This window comes from Gigantopelta aegis, chromosome 11 (genome assembly GCF_016097555.1).
Source record: "Gigantopelta aegis isolate Gae_Host chromosome 11, Gae_host_genome, whole genome shotgun sequence".
NCBI lineage: Eukaryota > Metazoa > Mollusca > Gastropoda > Neomphalida > Peltospiridae > Gigantopelta > Gigantopelta aegis.
Genome location: NC_054709.1, coordinates 34,630,651 through 34,649,993, shown reverse-complemented (window position 1 = coordinate 34,649,993; position 19,343 = coordinate 34,630,651). Strand labels below are relative to the sequence as shown.

The 19,343-nt window shown below is 36.4% G+C and overlaps 1 protein-coding gene across 1 annotated transcript in view; it reads left to right on the top strand.

Moving 5' to 3' along the window:
- The window catches only part of LOC121385660 (DNA topoisomerase 2-binding protein 1-A-like), an 80,451-nt gene that overhangs the window by 28,271 nt on the left and 32,837 nt on the right, over window positions 1-19,343 (top strand). The window contains exons 15-28 of the mRNA XM_041516420.1: window positions 504-616; window positions 1,063-1,134; window positions 2,816-2,968; window positions 3,963-4,072; window positions 4,685-4,806; window positions 5,909-5,968; window positions 7,370-7,498; window positions 9,193-9,763; window positions 10,644-10,754; window positions 11,546-11,608; window positions 12,905-13,012; window positions 13,621-13,770; window positions 16,252-16,335; window positions 17,770-17,838. Coding sequence (XP_041372354.1) covers window positions 504-616; window positions 1,063-1,134; window positions 2,816-2,968; window positions 3,963-4,072; window positions 4,685-4,806; window positions 5,909-5,968; window positions 7,370-7,498; window positions 9,193-9,763; window positions 10,644-10,754; window positions 11,546-11,608; window positions 12,905-13,012; window positions 13,621-13,770; window positions 16,252-16,335; window positions 17,770-17,838 — 1,915 coding nt within the window. The remainder of the gene's footprint in view (window positions 1-503; window positions 617-1,062; window positions 1,135-2,815; window positions 2,969-3,962; window positions 4,073-4,684; window positions 4,807-5,908; window positions 5,969-7,369; window positions 7,499-9,192; window positions 9,764-10,643; window positions 10,755-11,545; window positions 11,609-12,904; window positions 13,013-13,620; window positions 13,771-16,251; window positions 16,336-17,769; window positions 17,839-19,343) is intronic.

The following is a 19,343-nucleotide window of genomic DNA, read 5'->3' as shown; positions in this document are numbered from 1 at the left end:
TTGATAAAATTTCTTCACAGACACACTGATCCATTGTTATGTAATCCAAGGCAAAAAAGTGCTGTGGAGAATTTAAAAACTCCACAGCAATTTCCATGGCATTGCCAATTGCTGTTGGCAATTGTTGGGGTTGGGTTTTCCTCGTCACAACCAGCACCACAACTGGTATATTAAAGGCTGTATAAAAGTTCCCCTGATGTCAGAATTAACAAATGTTTAATATCCAATAGCCGAGGATGAATAAATCAGTGTGCTTTCATGGTTTTGTTAAAACAAGAACAAACTTAGTTGTTTACAAAAAAAGAAATGCACAGACAGGGTACTACATATCACGGCCTTTGATATACCAGTCGTGGTGCACTGGCTGGAACGAGAAATAGCCCAATGGGCCCACCAACAGGGATCGATCCCAGACCGACCACACGTCGAGCAAGCGCTTTACCACTGGGCTACGTCCCGCCCGTTAGTTGTTGACAAAAGCTTGAGTCCAACTGTTATTTCAGAAAAAAGGCCGATGTGTCAAAACAGTTGAAACCGGTGTCGAACCAGGCCGCGGAGGCGGAGGAACACGAAGATGACATGGAAGACATAATGAGCCAGTATCTGCCACAGCCTGGTATGGTCTTTTTTGTCTCATAGTTTTAAGTTAACCTGATTACTGGATTCATTTTTGACAAAAAACACGTTGAGGGTGGTATTGATAACTTTGATTCGTATATTTTCACTTAAATTTTTGTTATAAATACATAAACTAAAATTTATATTTGAATCCCTAAGATATGGATATCACTTTTTCAACTTAAACATTTAGCTCCAAACTCCCACATTAAATGTTCGTGTTTAAATTCATTCTCACAAACTATAAATTGTAAATCCATGAGACTTGGTTTATAATAATTGCATCTGTGAATATCCTAGTAGATAAAAAAAATATTAAATTGAACAAATTTTGTGAGTAGAAAACATTTTAAAATGGCAACAAACTCAGGATAGTCCCTTTAATAGTTATTGATTAAAAATGTCCTTAGTTGTTGCTCAGCAAACATTCCTTTCTTTCGACAGATGACACGACAGTGAAAGACGACGAGAAGGCGACCGATGCCAATGACGGAGAACAGACTCAAGATCCGTCAGGTGAGACTTCATCCAACACTCACAGTACCGAACTGTGAAAAAACTAAATTTCTTTTCAACTTAACTTGACCTCTAAATAATGGCATTTCAGGAAAAAAATTGTTTTCAACATCTTCATTGGCAATGTTTCTAGTCAATTGAAAATGGATTAGCAATCACTGTTTTACTTTTTAATTTTTTTTGAAGGGGCGAGACGTAGCCCAGTGGTAAAGCACTCGCTTGATGAGCAATCGGTTTGGGATTGATCCCAGTCAATGAGCACATTGGGCTATTTCTCGCTCCAGCCAGTGCACCACGACTGGTATATCAAAGGCCGTGGTATGTGCTATCCTGTCTATGGGATGGTGCATATAAAAGATCCCTTGCTGCTAATCGAAAAGAGTAGCCCATGAACTGGCAACAGCGGGTTTCCTTTCTCAATATCTATGTGGTCCTTAACCATATGTCTGACACCATATAACCATAAATAAAATGTTGAGAGTGTCGTTAAATAAACCATTTCCTTCCTTCCAATCTCTGAAACGTGTGTAGCGAATCGCTACTGAACAAAATGTTCCCTGCATTTTCCCCTATGTTAAGTAGTCTGATCTGAAAATCCCAACAGCCGATAGGAGGGCTTAAAATCTTCCAAAAAGTCTTAGCAGTTAGACTTAGCAGCTAAAATAGATATTCACCTGCTAAAAATCCCTAAAAAAAAAATGCAGGTAATTTTTCAAAGACCAATGTATGCATGATTATCTCATCTGCTTTTTTCATTACGGTTCGACAAATACACTAGCTCGTGAATATTTGTTGTGGGCTAATGAAAATTATGAACTGTACTACTATATTACAGAGAGTACTAGCCAAAACATCTGTGAGGACTAGTGACTTTCTCAAACATTTGTCGAGTACTCTTAAACAATATTAGTTTCAAGTTTATGTGGTGTTTTGTTCACTAGACTTTATATTTAGAAATGTGACACCTGATATATATTCACGACAGGATATTACTATGAGTTATATCTGAATGTGTTTTTCACAATAATGACCTGTTCACGTTAGTTTCCTGATTCAGTCCTCTACATATGGGACCATTTTGTTTATTTCTATGAATATAAAAAATGGCAGTAGGCACCATCTGGCTCCTAGATGAAAAACGTTAATGTAGAGGGCTGTCATTTACAGTATTGTACAACACTGAACCATTTTGATTTCATTTAAAATGGTTATTAATAAAATGTAATTCCAGATGTTTGTATTCCTAAGTTTTATTGATTACTTATATAATTTAAAATGGTTATTAATAAAATGTAATTCCAGATGTTTGTATTCCTAAGTTTTATTAATTTTTTAGTGAATGTGGGGGCGGGATGTAGCCCAGTGGTTAATCGCTCGCTCGATGCGTGGTCGGTCTGGGATCGATCATTGTTGATGGGCTCATTAGGCTATTTGTAGGATGGTGCATATAAAAGATCCCTTGCTGCTAATCAAAAAGAGTAGCCTATGAAGTGGCGACAGTGGGTTTTATCTCTCAATATCTGTGTGGTCCTTAACCATGTGTCAGACGCCGTATAACCATAAACAAAATGTGTTGAGTGCGTCGTTAAATAAAACATTTCCTTCCTTCCTTCCTTCTTACCTCAGTTTAATTGATTGTTTAATTGATTGTTTAATTGATTGTTTAATATGATTTTTTCAGTGAATCCAGACAACACGACATTGGCAGATGAAGTTGATGGCGACCATACTGAAGAAGCGAATGGTGGAATCTTTCACAGAAAAATATTTATATTCTTTGGATTTGAGGAGGAGGAAACAAAAGAATTGGGGGACTACATTGTAGAAAGGGGAGGTAAGAGAGCTATATATAGAGAATAATACATGAGTGGCCGTTAGATATGACCATTTATCTCACAAGTTGTTTTAAAATGTATCTAACGATAGAAAGCGAGTTTGATATGTTTTTAAACAATGAGTTGTAAGATAAATGGTATCAAACGGATACAAATTTATTATTTTATTTCTTACATATCCTCAAAAACCAGGTTTTAAGCTAATTTTAACATCTTTTTTGACTAAAAGCTATTTACAGCCGTTGCACTTGTAGCTGATGTATACATCACAGACCCATGATTGTACGGTTAACTATACCCCACAGTATAATCGATTTCCATGGCACTGCTTTTTATTGGACCTATTGCATTGGTGACCTGGTCATCACCTAGGAGCAGCCAGTTTTATATTTTGAAATTGTTAACACATGTACGTGTGTAAACAAACCCATGTGTTATCGAAAATAATGCATGATGTTCTCACCAACGGGTGTGTAAGAATAAAGATTATCACCATGAAATATTCGATAATCTGATTTAATTAAATCCAACTAGTGGTTTGTGAAATGGTAGTAATGTCTAGATAATAATAGTAATTAAGCAACATTGAGAGTAGTCTGTCCATTTTAATGTTCGGAAGATTTTCAAGCACCAAAAGAGTATAGAAATGTTTCTTGTAGGTGTGTGTGTTTTAACTACTGGCAATCTTAACACCATAGTTCACCTTGGGTCAGCTGGTTAGCCAGTATGACAGTTTTTCCGGCAACCAGTGGTCTTCCCTGGCCTCCACAAAAATAAAACCTTGTGCTCTGTTGCCAGTTTACGCCATTCACAGATTTTTTAAATCCACATTTGTAAATCAAAATACTCAACTATATAACATAGTTTACACCATTCATAGATTTTAAAATCTACATTTGTAAATCAAAATATTCACCTATGTAACGTAGTAGTAATAATAACTTATTGCCATGTATATATATATATATATATATATTTTTGGTCGTTTTACAGGTAGAGTTGTTTCCGAAAACCAGCGGAGAATTGCTGACTATGGAATTGTTCCCATCACTGGATACCCTGTAACAACCACAGTCACAGAAATAGTCACAAACGCTTGGCTTGTAAGATTTTATATATGCTATTGTAGAGTTAACTGTTATAAAAGTCATACTGTGTGTACTGTGAAATTGCCGGGCCACAGTACATTCATTGTTATCGCAGTACTAGTCTCCTATTGGTCTAACCGAGGGGACCAGATTTTTGTCTCTGTCTATCCATCGGTCTATCCGTCTGTTCCACCTATAGTTTTCCAGACTTGTTTTTGCAGTGCCTCAAGGTCATAAGCTAAAAGTGTTTATAGCTTTATTATCCAGTTACAGATCAAGTTTTACGTTCATGGCAATTTATCCGTTTTGTGATAAAATTTGTTTTAGCAATTTTGGAATAATTGAAATTCTTTGATGTTTATAGCCCTCAAAATATACTATGGTCAGCATAACCGATCATTTAGGTTATGTTGTATTTCTCAGTTGAAAATGAATTGGTTACTATAGTTTCGAAATTTTAAATACATTGTCAATCAGATTGTATGAAACGAAAGGCCAGACGAATGGATCATTATCAATGCATTTTGTGTGAGAATCCTCAAACAATTATTATTCAAGAATTCTGAGAACCATTGACACATTTTGTTATCTGAATTTCTTAATTTTATAATGAGATTTGTTTTATAGCAAATGAGTATTGAACAAAACGACTTGCTGCCTGTGGGTGGGAACGAACTGTTTCGTCCGATCGATCTTGCAAGTGGGATTGATGAATTGCAGCCGTTGAAAGGATGTGTTTTGTCAGTCAGGTAAAATCATTTATAACTTGTCTTAAAAAACTGTTAACCTGAATTTAGTTCTAATCATTAATTAATATTTTATTAATAGAAGGCAAGACATTGTACCTTTATGTTTACAGTTTCCATTATAATTGTTTGGTATTCTAATCAGACAATAAAACTACGTACTGTAGACAATAAAACTACGCACTGTAGACAATAAAACTGTACGTACTGTAGACAATAAAACTGTACGCACTGTAGACAATGAAACTGTACGCACTGTAGACAATGAAACTGTACGCACTGTAGACAATAAAACTGTACGCACTGTAGACAATGAAACTACGCACTGTAGACAATGAAACTGTACGCACTGTAGACAATGAAACTACGCACTGTAGACAATAAAACTGTACGCACTGTAGACAATGAAGTTTGCAGGGATCACACAGGAACTAATTTTATTTTAGCCAATTTTAAGATATGCTGAATATTTCTACAGAAAATAATTAAAAATGATTTAGTTAGTTTAAAGACCATTTCATAAGCCAAAAAACTAATTTCTTTTCAACATCACCCTGTCCTCAACAATTTTTAAAATGCCGACCGAAGACTGTTGACCAGCAAACATGACAATTAATAAATTTGGAAACAACACTTTAAATAGTGATAAAACCAAAATAATTGTACAACAATAATGTAACAACATATAGGAATGTATTCCACACATGATAGTCTCAAATAAACCAAGTGAAAATGACAGATGGCTCAGATTAAGACAGAGCGAAAGTACAGACGTCTGAACCACAAGAGTGAAGGAAAAAGAAGGAAGTTACAGTCACGTGACCGGAACAGGAAGGGTTGCACAGTAGAAGAATCTTAGGCCATCCCATTGGCTGTTGGGATGTTCAAACCAGACTACTATCCTTAGGGGAAAATGCATTTATTGAGGACAGGTGATGTATCTATGAAAGAGAAAACGCCTAAACCTTTTTACAATGTTGTAGCCACATTGTACAAAATTTTAGCAGTTAATCAATTTGGCAATGGACAGAGTGTGCCCTGAATTTGTATCGCTGTAATTGATGTGTTAGTTTTGATCACAAGGAACCAATATATTTGTTTTTAGTGGCTACACTGGCACAGAACGAAATTGTCTGACGTTCCTTATAGAAATTCTCGGAGCCAGGTTAGTAAAACATAATGAGCCAAATTTACGAAGCTTGCTTTTGACTTACATGTGTGTAACTACATACATTTACAATGATTAAACACCTGTTATTAAGAAAAACAGGCCTCATAAATTCGGACTGACTTGTTGTTGTTTACTGGCATAACATAACAGACAGCCCAGATAGCTGAGGTGTGTGCCCAGGACAGCGTGCTTTAATCTTAATTGGATATAAGCACGAAAATAAAGTTGAAATGAACTTTACTAGCATCGTAGCAAATTTATTAGCCAGCCATTTGTCTTTGTCTTTATTTGATATTTAGTTTTAGATACTTTCAATCATTTACAGGGCTTCTAGATTATGGTAGCCCCATTCCCATGGCTATTTATATTCAATGTTGGGCTAGTAAATAACTACTATTGGCATGCCCGATGGCTAGTGAATTTGTTTTGGGTCAAATGTTGCAGTTAAATCTATTTTTGTAAATATGAATATCCCCAACCCACAAAGTTAGTATTTTTAAGCTCTATCTCCTTCTTTATGTGACATATCTGATTACTATTATTTAGTTAAATTGTATTAACTCTAAAGTAAAGTAGGGCTAGTGAATTTTTAATCGTGGCTAGTACAGTTTTTAATCGTGGCTAGTACATTTTTTAATCGTGGCTAGTACATTTTTTAAATCACTCATCCCATGGCTAGTAGATTCTAGAAGCACTGAATTTACAAATGCTTTCAGTTATTTACATTAATTTACTGAAATATTTTTTTGTCTTGTTTTACTTTTAATGTCCAGATACAATTAACAATGACTTTTAAGTCTTTATTCTTGATTTTGCTTATTATAACTAGTAAATGTTGTAGTATATTGACTTTATCCTGTGAAGGTAAGAATGGGAAATTAATTTCTCATTCGGCCTGAATGGGATAAAGCTGATATCCTACTTCATTAACTAATTATTATCTTTATCCTGCAAACCATAAAAATTAAGAGAAAAAGCTATTATTTCTGTTACTTCAGCTACAATGTACGGTGACCTAGAGGTCAAATGAGTGATTTTGCATGGAAGCTATGCGTGTGACTTAAGAAGTAATATCCTGCTGCTTTGCTTTATTCGTTATCGTAATCTGTCAGTAGAAACGGTGGTTGCAGGATAAATGCACATATTTATTTTTAAAATGTATTGTTTTTATTCATGTACCTAAATAAGAAATATGTTTTTGTTTTTGACACTTTTTCTTCACATTTATGCAAAATGTTTTAAATACATTTTACAATCATTTGTTTTCCTCCATACGTGTATGACAGTAAATTATTTCCAAGTGTCGAGAGTATTTTGTGAAGAAAGCAAACATTACAAGAAAATGTATGCTGAAGATTTGCTTCTCGTTTATACATACATGACAATTATTATCAGGTGTCAAGAATATTTTGTGCGGAAAGCGAACAAAATGCTGGATGCTAGCACCCATCTGATTGTTCGAGAACCAGAAGGTACCAAATACGAGACGGCCAAGAAATGGAAGCTTCCTGCTGTGTCAAAACAGTAAGTATTTACAGAGATGTCCTTAATATGTGGCCAGGGTTTCCAGATTATGGTAGTCCCACTCCCATGGCTAGTGATATTCAATGTTGGGCTAGTAAATAACTACTATTGCCATGCCAGACAGGGCTTGTAGATTATGGTAGCCCCACTCCCATGGCTAGTGATATTCAATGTTGGGCTAGTAAATAACTACTATTGCCATGCCCGATAGGGCTTCTAGATTATGGTAACCCCACTCCCATGGCTAGTGATATTCAATGTTGGGCTACTATTGTCATGCCTGACGTCTAGTGAAATTTTGTTTGGTCCAATGTTGCAGTAAATATGAATATCCTGACCCCACACCAACCCCCAGTGTTACTGTTGTTAAGCTCTATCTTCCTTTTTGGGTGACATATCTGATTATTACTATTATTTAGTAAAATTGTATTAACTTAAAGTAAAGTAGGGCTAGTGAATTTTTAATCGTGTCTAGTAAATTTTTAAAATCACTGATCCCATGGCTAGTGGATTTAAAAATAAATCTAGAAGCCCTGAATTGTGCGGAAATGAACGATTGTGCACAGTTCTTTAAAACTGTGTTTTTATTTGACTTGAATTTTTATATTGATTTTTTTTATAACTTCATGTTTGCATGTATGATAGTTTGACACCCAATAGCCAATGTATTTTTCGTGATGAGGTGTCATTAAACATCTGCTCCGCTCTGCTCTGCTCTGTTCTAATATCTGAACTTTCCAAAAAACAATTTCTCTAAATTAATTAATTAGTTAATTTATTATTCTTATTTTTTTAATGCCAAGATCTAAGATTGACAGGTATACATAACATTATGTAGGCTATTGTTGGCGTATGTTAATGTAATAATTTTTTTAAACTTGTAATTTTGTTTTAAATAGTTTGCATTGCTTTTTTTACAAAATCTCCTGCTTTATCTTGACTAAAGATTGACAGGTCTGCCAGCATGGACTGTAGGTTTTTTCTCCATCCTGTCTGTCTGTCTGTCTGTCTGTCTGTCTGTCCCACATATAGTTTTCCTGACTTCTTCGCAATGCGTCCAGATAATATTGAGGTGAAATCTTGTGTATAGCTCTATCATGTATTGTTAACCATTTACCCATTTCTGACAGAATTATTGTCGTTGAACTTTGAACTTTAAAAACATAATTCATGCCTTTTTCTTTTATCATCCCACTGTCCCCTTTCCTTTTACTTCTTTGAATTCAATCTCATTTCTCCCCGATCTGGTAACTACTCCTATCTTTCAACTTCTTTCGCTGTCCACTCCACATCCCAGTCCTTGTCTCCCCAACCGCTACAGGTGCTTGTCTCTTGTGGCTATCCGTGCCACACACCTGCCATTTCCCCATCAGCTTTTAGCTGTGGGCTTAGTCTGACCACTTCGGGGAGTGTTCAGTAGTTACTTCTTGCATTGTTAAGAAGCACCTGTAACTACTTACTATGCTCCCCTACTACCAGCAGTCGTTAGTTAGTTTCATGCCTTTTTTTTGTAATGTCTCAAGATACTGAGTTAAAATTTTGTGTATAGCTTTATCATGTACTGTTACAGATCAAGTTTGACTTTCATAGCAATTTACTCTTTGGCTGTTGAATTTAGGAGATACAAACAGTTGTTGGGGCCGATAGGGAACATGTATTTCTTTATCGTCATTCTGAGAATGCTTGTTTTTTAGGTGGCTGTTTGTGTGTGCAAGAACGGGGAAAAGAGCTCTAGATTCGGACTACTTAATAGATAAGATCTTTAATAAAACTTCAGAAGAAGAAACTGGTCACACAAAACAAGCAGACACTAATGCTGACAAAACCAGCCACAAAAATGACGTAGAAGACCAAACCAACAAAACCAGTCGAGCAAAACGGTCGGATTCCAAAACCGATGTACCTCCAGGAGAGTGTCAGATAGAAATAACAGATTTTGAATCAAAACCAGAAAGTATTGTTAAAGGAACGAAGAGATCTCTAGCTCTGAAGACGAAGACCGATCAGTCGAGTCTGGAGAGTGGTTTACGTGTAGAAAGTGATGCTGCAGGTGTGGAGACTAACGATAATGGCAAGGGAGAGTTTGTGGCCAGTTCGTCGGCAGAGAATTCCGAGAACCTGCCCGTTACCATCGACGACCCGATGGCGAAGGCGAAAGAACTGTTAAAGACAAACAAGTTGCAAGACAGCCAGAAGGAAAACGTCTCTCGCCGGTCGACCAGGAACACGCCGCTTTCCAGTAAACCGCAGCACTGTAAATTAAAGGTATCGGGATCTGTTGATGGATTTTTCAGTAAACCGCAGCACTGTAAATTAAAGGTATCGGAATGTGTTGATGTATTTTTCAGTGAACCGCAGCACTGTAAAGGTATTTCCATTCAACCATGGCACGGTAAAGTTATTGCCAGTAAACCATTGTAAAGTAAAGGTATCGGAATGTGTTGATGTGTGCAGACATTAATGTATTTTTCAAGAAACCATTATTTACAGTATGTAAGTTTTACATTTATTTTTTATTACATACCTGTTCAATCTTACTATAGTGATAAAGACATTTTCAAACCATTTGCTAAATTTATCTTGTATCACACATATGTGTAGTCTGGACTGGAACTTGTAATTGGGGAAGTCCCTTTTTATTTGTACTGGAGTTACTGACATGTCTGATTTACAAATTATGTCACATCGTATTTGAAACATTACACAAGATTGCTGCAGAGTATGATACTTAATGTTAAGTTAATCCATGAAAGGAGGATAGATAATAGATTTTTAAAGTGTACTTATGACGTTAAGTTAAAAAATGTTTTTGTGAAACATAAAAGAAGGTAAAAATAAATACAGAACTTCACATACTTTGTTTTTGCTTCCTATTTATTGCACTCGTTTGTTTATTTTGCACTAGCACAATGATCTCGTGGTATATATTCATGTGCAAAATAAACTTGCAATAAACAGGAAGCGAAAACAGTTCTGTCTATATATTTCATGATTTACAATATGTAAATTTTACAGTTAATCTTTAATTTGTTGTTTACACTGAATTACAATATATAGGTCTCATAGTCATGCTCTGTTTCATGATTTAGAATTGCTTTATTTCGTCATTTACAGTATATAAAATTACAGTTATTCTACATTTCAGGATCTACAGCAGATGACTCCAAAATCTTTGCGATCATCAGAAGCCGGCATCGACACACCGGGAAAGTTCCTAGCACCGGGAGTACAGTTCCGCCCCAAGTTCAACCTCACTGTAAGTTCAACCTCACTGTAAGTTCAACCTCTCTGTATGTTTAACCTCACTGTAAGTTCAACCACCCACAGTTCAACGTCACTATGTTTAACCTTACTGTAAGTTCAACCCCTAGTTCAACCTCACTGTAAGTTCAACCTCACTGTAAGTTCAACCTCACTAAGTTCAACCTTGCTGTAAGTTCAACCTCACTGTAAGTTCAACCACCCACAGTTCAACGTCACTATGTTTAACCTCACTGTAAGTTCAACCCCTAGTTCAACCTCACTAAGTTCAACCTCACTGTAAGTTCAACCTCACTAAGTTCAACCTTGCTGTAAGTTCAACCTCACTGTAAGTTCAACCTCGCTGTAAGTTCCACCCCAATTTCAATCTCACTGTAAGTTCAACCTCGCTGTAAGTTCCAGCCCAATTTCAATCTCACTGTAAGTTCAACCTCGCTTTAAGTTCGACCTCGCTGTAAGTTCGACCTTGCTGTAAGTTCAACCTCGCTGTAAGTTCCACCCCAAGTTCAACCTCACTGTAAGTTCAAACTCACTGTAAGTTCAACCTCGCTGTAAGTTCCACCCCAAGTTTAACCTCACTGTAAGTTCAACCTCGCTTAAGTTCAATCTTGCTGTAAGTTTGATCTCGCTGTAAGTTCAACCTCACTAAGTTCAACCTCACTGTAAGTTCCACCCCACTAAGTTCAACCTCTCTAAGTTCAAGCTCACTGTTCAACCTCACTATTAGTTCAACCTCACTGTAAGAATGACCGCCAGGGTAATAAAATGATGTTATTTCTGTTTCAGGCAGCTTATGCGATGTTGGAAACCCCACCTGGTGAGAAAAAACCCAATCGCAGAACGAGTACGGTGAGTTAAAACGTCTATAATGTTAATGTAACGCATGTCAGTTTGAAACAGTTTGTTTCCTGCCATCTCTGTTCGTATTGACCAGGGCCTCGTTCCACGAAAGAATTGTAGGTATGGTTAATTGTAGTGACTGAAGGTGAGGTTTATGGCTGGCACACATAAACTTTACATCCGTTTCACAAAGCAACCTTATAGTAGTTATAAGTGCCCCTTTAACGATTAAAGTCGTCTTTGCGAAGAAGTGCAAATTGGTTACCAAATTTTCGGAACGTTTTCGATGTATTCATTGGTATCGGACATCCATGAAATAACTTTGTCAGTTTATTTATTAGCGATAATTGCCGATAAGAAATGAGTTATGTCCCGTATTTTCTTGTGACTATCGTATGGCCTAGACTGAAAACGTTTTATTAAAGGTATTTGGTATATATTAAATCCATATTCACACAAAAAGTTAGTATCCTTCTTAGAAAATGATAAAATCATCATCTAACTGCCATTTGACATCTATTTTAATGGCTTATAACTGCCTCGTACCAACTGTAAATTTTAACCTTAATTTACGATGTGGAACGGGCTGGCAATCATAATTTTTTTTTTTAAATTAAGGTTTTGTAATGGTAGATATTTACGGCAATAGTGGTGCTAAGATCGCTTTGTGGAATGGGGCCCTGTTATATTGACACTTGAAAGCAAAGTGATAAACGTTTCCGCGGGTTTCCATGGGTAACCCATTTTGATTTTTCATAACCCACCAGGATCTTGTAAATGATGCTGTAAACTTAGTGTGTGAACGAAAAATGGATTGTGCAAAATAAAACAGTGCAAACAAAGTGGGAAAAAAAATAAAAAAATCATTCCTTTAATATTGAGAGGAGTTATTTCATTCAAAAACAAAAATAATATTTACCTAATAATATAGGATGGTTGGAATTGTTTTTCTCACATTTGATTTATTTGCCCATGCTCGTAGTTTAAAAAACATTTTTGATGACCCATTAAAGCTAAGTCATAAAATATGCTAGCAGATTATGATTTTTGAAGTCACTCATGTGACGTCTCACGCATTAAATTTTTTACAAAATTGCTCATTTGACCTCTAGGTCATCGTACAATGTAGTTGAAATAACAGAAATAATAGCTTTTCCCATGGTGGTAGTTTAAAATATATTTTTGTACCTGTGTGCACGTGAGAAATCCTCAGTTTTTAAGTTTTATGTAGGAGTCTCAATTGCATCAAAATGCATGTGTTGTGTTTGAATACTGTGTAGTCTGGAATAGTGATTTTCCTTGCAGTCGTTGAAGGAGCTGTTTCGAGACTCCATGAAGGTGATGGTGAAAAACAGTTCCCTACCTAGGAGAGATAAAGTCACGCTGGATGGAAATTTAAAACCAAACTCGGAGGTAATTTTCATTTTACAATTAAAACAGCTAACCCTGCTTTCTGTTTCAGTTTTGAGGGAATTCCGATTTATTGAGAGTCTAATTTTGAGGGGTTTCGCTGTATATTTTTCCACTGAATATTTGTAGTAACGTAAGTCATATATCTCTAATGCATATAACTTAACAATGTAGACTGAACTAGTTCCCACCTGTGATTTGATAATAAAATTTAACCTGCAACCATTGTTTCTATCGGCTGATTATAATGACATATTAAAGCAAAGTCATAAATCATACTAGCAGATTATGACTTGACGTCACTCGTATGACGTCACACGCATAGCTACATTACAAAATCACTCATTTGACCTCAAGGTCATCGTACATTGTAGCTGAAATAACAGAAATAATATCTTTTCCCATTAACTTTTCTGGCCTGCAGGATAAAGATAATAACTAGTTAATGATGTCGGATATCTGCTTTATCCTGTTCAGACCGAATGAGAAATGTTTCATTTCTACCTTCACAGGATAAAGCTGATATCGAGTCATTATCTAGTTATTCTATACATATATGATGCATGATATGAATTACTCATAGCTCAGTATTTCAACGATTTATCTGCCAGTTTGAAGATGAAGGACCGCTAGAGGGTGTCGTAATCGCCGTCAGCCAGAAACTGAGTCACCTACAGGCCGAGTATAATGACATCGTGTCCGAGCTGGGCGGCAGCTATTCCTGGAACTATACACTGTCCTGTACCCACTACATCTTCCAGGTACGTCCTAGTGTTTGTGATAGCCCAGTGAACTACTGTCCTGTACCCACTACATCTTCCAGGTATGTCGTAGTGTTTGTGATAGCCTAGTGAATTACACACTGTCCTGTACCCACTACATCTTCCAGGGACGTCCTAGTGTTTGTGATAGCCCAGTGAACTACTGTCCTGTACCCCTACATCTTCCAGGTATGTCGTAGTGTTTGTGATAGCCTAGTGAATTACTGTCCTGTACCCACTACATCTTCCAGGGACATCCTAGTGTTTGTGATAGCCTAGTGAACTACTGTCCTGTACCCACTACATCTTCCAGGTATGTCGTAGTGTTTGTGATAGCCTAGTGAATTACACACTGTCCTGTACCCACTACATCTTCCAGGGACGTCCTAATGTTTGTGATAGCCTAGTGAACTACTGTCCTGTACCCACTACATCTTCCAGGTATGTCCTAGTGTTTGTGATAGCCTAGTGAACTACACACTGTCCTGTACCCACTACATCTTCCAGGGACGTCCTAGTGTTTGTGATAGCCTAGTGAACTACTGTCCTGTACCCACTACATCTTCCAGGTATGTCCTAGTGTTTGTGATAGCCCAGTGAACTACTGCCCTGTACCCACTACATCTTCCAGGTATGTCATAGTGTTTGTGATAGCCTAGTGAATTACACACTGTCCTATACCCACTACATCTTCCAGGGACATCCTAGTGTTTGTGATAGCCTAGTGAACTACTGTCCTGTACCCACTACATCTTCCAGGTATGGCCTAGTGTTTGTGATAGCCTAGTGAACTACACACTGTCCTGTACCCACTACATCTTCCAAGTATGTCCTACTATTTGTGGTAGCCTAGTGAACTACATACTGTCCTGTACCCACTACATCTTCCAGCTACGTCCTAGTGTTTGTGATAGCCTAGTGAAGTACACACTGTCCTGTACCCACTACATCTTTCAGGTAGGTCGTAGTGTTTGTGATAGCCTAGTGAAGTACACACTGTTCTGTACCCACTACATCTTGCAAGTACGTCCTAGTGTTTGTGATAGCCTAGTGAACTACACTGTCCTGTACCCACTACATCTTCCAGGTACGTCCTAGTGTTTGTGATAGCCTAGTGAACTACACACTGTCCTGTACCCACTACATCTTCCAGGTAGGTCGTAGTGTTTGTGATAGCCTAGTGGACTGCACACTTTCCTGTACCCACTACATCTTCCAGGTACGTCCTAGTGTTTGTGATAGCCTAGTGAACTATACACTGTCCTGTACCCACTACATCTTCCAGGTATATAAAAGGCTGTAGTATGTGCTATCCTGTCTGAGGGATGGTGCATATAAAAGATCCCTTGCTACTAATGGAAAACTGTAGCAGGTTTCCTCTCTAAGACTATATGTCAAAATTACCAAATGTTTGACATCCAATAGCCCTTAATGCTTGATAAATCTATTGTTGTTTAGTGGTTTTGTTAAACAAAACAAACCAACTTTGTTTATTTTGTACTAGATTTTCAGTTGTGTCATGGTAAACATAAAGTTTAAAGGACTACTAATCGTCATTTATATAATGAAAACATGACTACACGGAAACATCACTTTTCTCACACCCTTATTTTGGCTTCGTACACAACAAATAGAGCGTATCTTACCGTGATTTCACTTGAAATCCGTATTTTGTAAAAGGTACAATCTTTTAATCATACATTCAAGTGTATTAGTAATGTTCAAACAAAAAAATTTAAACAGCAATTTTGCATTGGAATTTTTCCACCATTCTTAAAACGGAAACGTCATGTACTCAGTTATGGTTATTGTAAGGAGATGCAAAGTGATGTCATTGGAATACTGACGTCTTTCATCTATATTATTACAATGCTTCGCTACATTAAAATAAAAACTGTTTTATTTGTTGGTAAGGGGCCGTCCATAATTTTCAACATTTTCACAAGTGTATAAAGCGTACACTTTTGACCACCCCCCCCCCCCCCCCCCCCCCAAAAGTGTACATCCCCAAAATGAAAAATGTTGATCAACATTTTTCGTTTTCAAAAACAGTGTATGCTGGCCCCTTAACCCCCCCCCCCCCCCCAGCATATGGTTTGTATACTTGTGAAAATGTTGAAAATTATGTACAGCCCCCAACAGACCAATTTCTGCATGGCGCATTAATACAGTAACAACAGTCCGATGTTACAGGTGAGGTATAAGAGATTTGACTCCGCCCACTTGGGGTATAAGGGTTTTATCCAAGGCTAAATAACCAATGAAATTCAAGTATTTTACTTGAAGGCGAGATAATTATGTTTTGTGTAATAAATTAATTTAATTTTTGATGTAGTGTATCATTCAGTAGCCTGAAAATGTACCCCAAGTATGATTTACTCAGCCAATTTTCCCATTCACATGAGACATGGGACCCTGGTGAAATATTCAGGATGAATCGCTATGTGAATATATTCAAGTTATAAAACTCTATTTTTGCAGGGCCGAGCTAATGACAAGAACAAAGACTTTCGAAATGCCCGAGACCGAGGAAAAATTATTGTATCACCGTATTGGCTTTACGCTGTAAGTTTACCTCAACCTTCTCGATACTGCAGGCGAGATATCTTGCCCGACGTAACTTAAGCCGACACACTGTACACAGCATACAGTGCATTCACTCATTCATTTTCCTGCCATTTTGCACATGGCAATGACCAGAAATAATAATAGAACAACAGGGAATAGATTAATGGAGACTAGCGAATTTAGTTTTTTGTTTTTCAATGAAAAATACCTATTAATTTTGAGTTGAAAAACTGGATATCGGCTAGTATTTTCAATAGACAAAAATGGCAGAACGTCTTGGTCATTTTGAGGAATCGATAGCTGATTGTGACCAACAACGAAATATTGGGATACCGTTTCCCCCCAAAAATGTGGTCGGCAGAACAGTGATTGGCAATAATGGCAGTAAATATCGGACAGTGTTTACTTTATTTTTTACATATTAACATTATTTTATGTATAAAAGTTATACTTGTACCTACTACATAAACAAATCCAGTAGTCGGAAGGTTAGGTGTAGATATGTGAGTAAAAGTTATTTTCAACATGGTTTTTGCAAACATTAATCCAGTGAGTCGGAAGGTTAGTGTAGATATGTGAGTAAAAGTTATAAACTTGTACCTACTCAACATGGTTTTTGTTAAACATTAATCCAGTAGTCGGAAGGTTAAGTGTAGATATGTGAGTAGAAGTTATAAACTTGTACCCACTCAACATGGTTTTTGTCAAACATTAATCCAGTAGTCGGAAGGTTAGGTGTAGATATGTGAGTAGAAGTTATAAACTTGTACCCACTCAACATGGTTTTTGTCAAACATTAATCCAGTAGTCGGAAGGTTAAGTGTAGATATGTGAGTAGAAGTTATTACATGCATGTAACACGTAAACAGGCTTCGTATCGTAAATTCGGCTTAATATGCTTATCCGTAACGGTAATGGTTCAGTGAGAATCCTCTATTAAAACTACATAAAACTATTTTGATTTTATTGAAAATACTTGTGACTTCATTTTGTTTTGTATGTTTTTTGTATTTTTTTTTTTTTCACAAATTATTTGCAATTATAATGCATTTTTGTTTTAGTTTTTTTTTATCTCCTACAAAATGTTTTGCATTGGGTTTTGTTTTTCTTTTTTGACAAATTATTTGCATTTATAATTCATTTTTATTTTAGGTTTTTTTATTTCCTACAAAATGTTAGCTAATTATTTTTAAAGCTGGAAATATTGTTTAATGAATTAAATGAAAACATTGAAAATACCAGATTGTGATTTCTTAGGGGTTCTGTTGTTACTCACAGAATAAAATACTAGCATTGAAATTCCAATAAATTAACGGCTACCAGAATATTAATTTTTTTACTATCCAAAAATTATTCATGAATTTTATTGAGAACATATATTGTTTTATTTTACGTGTATGAAATATAATTTTTTATTTTGTTTATTTTCAGTGCAAGGAACAAAAACTACGTGTTGATGAAGCTCAGTTTCCACACAACTACAATCCAAATCTTAGTCTGGTCAGTAGAGTGTACACCACCAAATCAAATTTCATTGATGTCAATAGTAACATATGTGGCTAAAACTCCTACCTAAAGCGTATCAATCGACATAAACACCACAGATATAAATACTACCACCCCTCACTCTTAAAGTGAATCACAAAAAATTGGGGATGAAGCTGCTCATTTCAGAGATACGTGGTAGTGTTTATGACTACCCTAGTTCTGTACAAAATTTGAGTACTTTTTTTTACTGGTACCCCATACATGTTTCAAGCACAGTGCTACTTGACACAGTGGTAATAGATGAAATAAAATTGCATATAATTTTTGCCTGGATAAAACTTCTTTTTTTTTTACACCCAACACACTCACATTTATCACCAATCACGGGACTTGTGGTGTTAACTTCTCTATCAAATATTTGGTGCACCTCGAACTTTGACCCAGCTGGAAGTTATTTAGTTTAGTGCTACCTGTAATGTATTTTTTGAAGAAAACACTATGTGAGATTTCCTGTTTCACAAGGCTATTTATGACATTTGTTCAGGGGTACAGAAAGCACTCGCCCGCTGACGGAAGAAGTACAAAATTCAACTACCAGTCCGATGGGCGATCTGTCTTTTTCTGACTGACTGTAATTTTGCATTTGTTTATTATTTTTAAACATTATGATTAATTTTGTTTTATTATGATTAATTTTCTTTTTGCATCGAATCCTCAACTCTGCATTATATATAGTGGATGATTCCATGGATCTCTATCCAGTGTCTTGTCTATAGTAGGACAGCCACTTGCAAGGATAACTGTTGCTGGAGATTTCATCCCTCTTTCATTGTGACACCCAATAGCCGATGTATTTTTTGTGCTGGGGTGTCCTTAAACATCTATTCTGTTCTGTTCTATTCCCTCTTTCATTGCCACAAAGAGTACTGCCACTCCCATACTAGTTTACTAAATCAAGACAGTATATTATAATATTGTTAAACAATAATATATTGTTCTATAGGCTGGTGAACTAATAGAAATTCTGGCGGGCTAGTAAATTTTAGTTGGTTCTAGTCCAGCGGGCTAGTGAAATATTTTCCATTTCTGCACCCGTCTATGTTGGTGATTGATTTAAGCACCTCGGATTAGCTGCTCCATAACGGTGAGCTAGACACCAATTACCAAATATTTTCCATTTCTGCACCCGTGTATGTTGGCGATTGATTTAAGCACCTCGGATTAGCTGCTCCATAACGGTGAGCTAGACACCAATTACCAAATATTTTCCATTTCTGCACCCGTGTATGTTGGCGATTGATTTAAGCACCTCGGATTAGCTGCTCCATAACGGTGAGCTAGACACCAATTACCAAATATTTTCCATTTCTGCACCCGTGTATGTTGGCGATTGATTTAACCTTTAGACTACTGGATTAATTTTTAACAAAAACCACGTTGAGTGGGTACAAGTTTATAATTTTTACTCACATATATTCACTTAAATGTTTCATAAATACATGAAATAAAGTTCATAT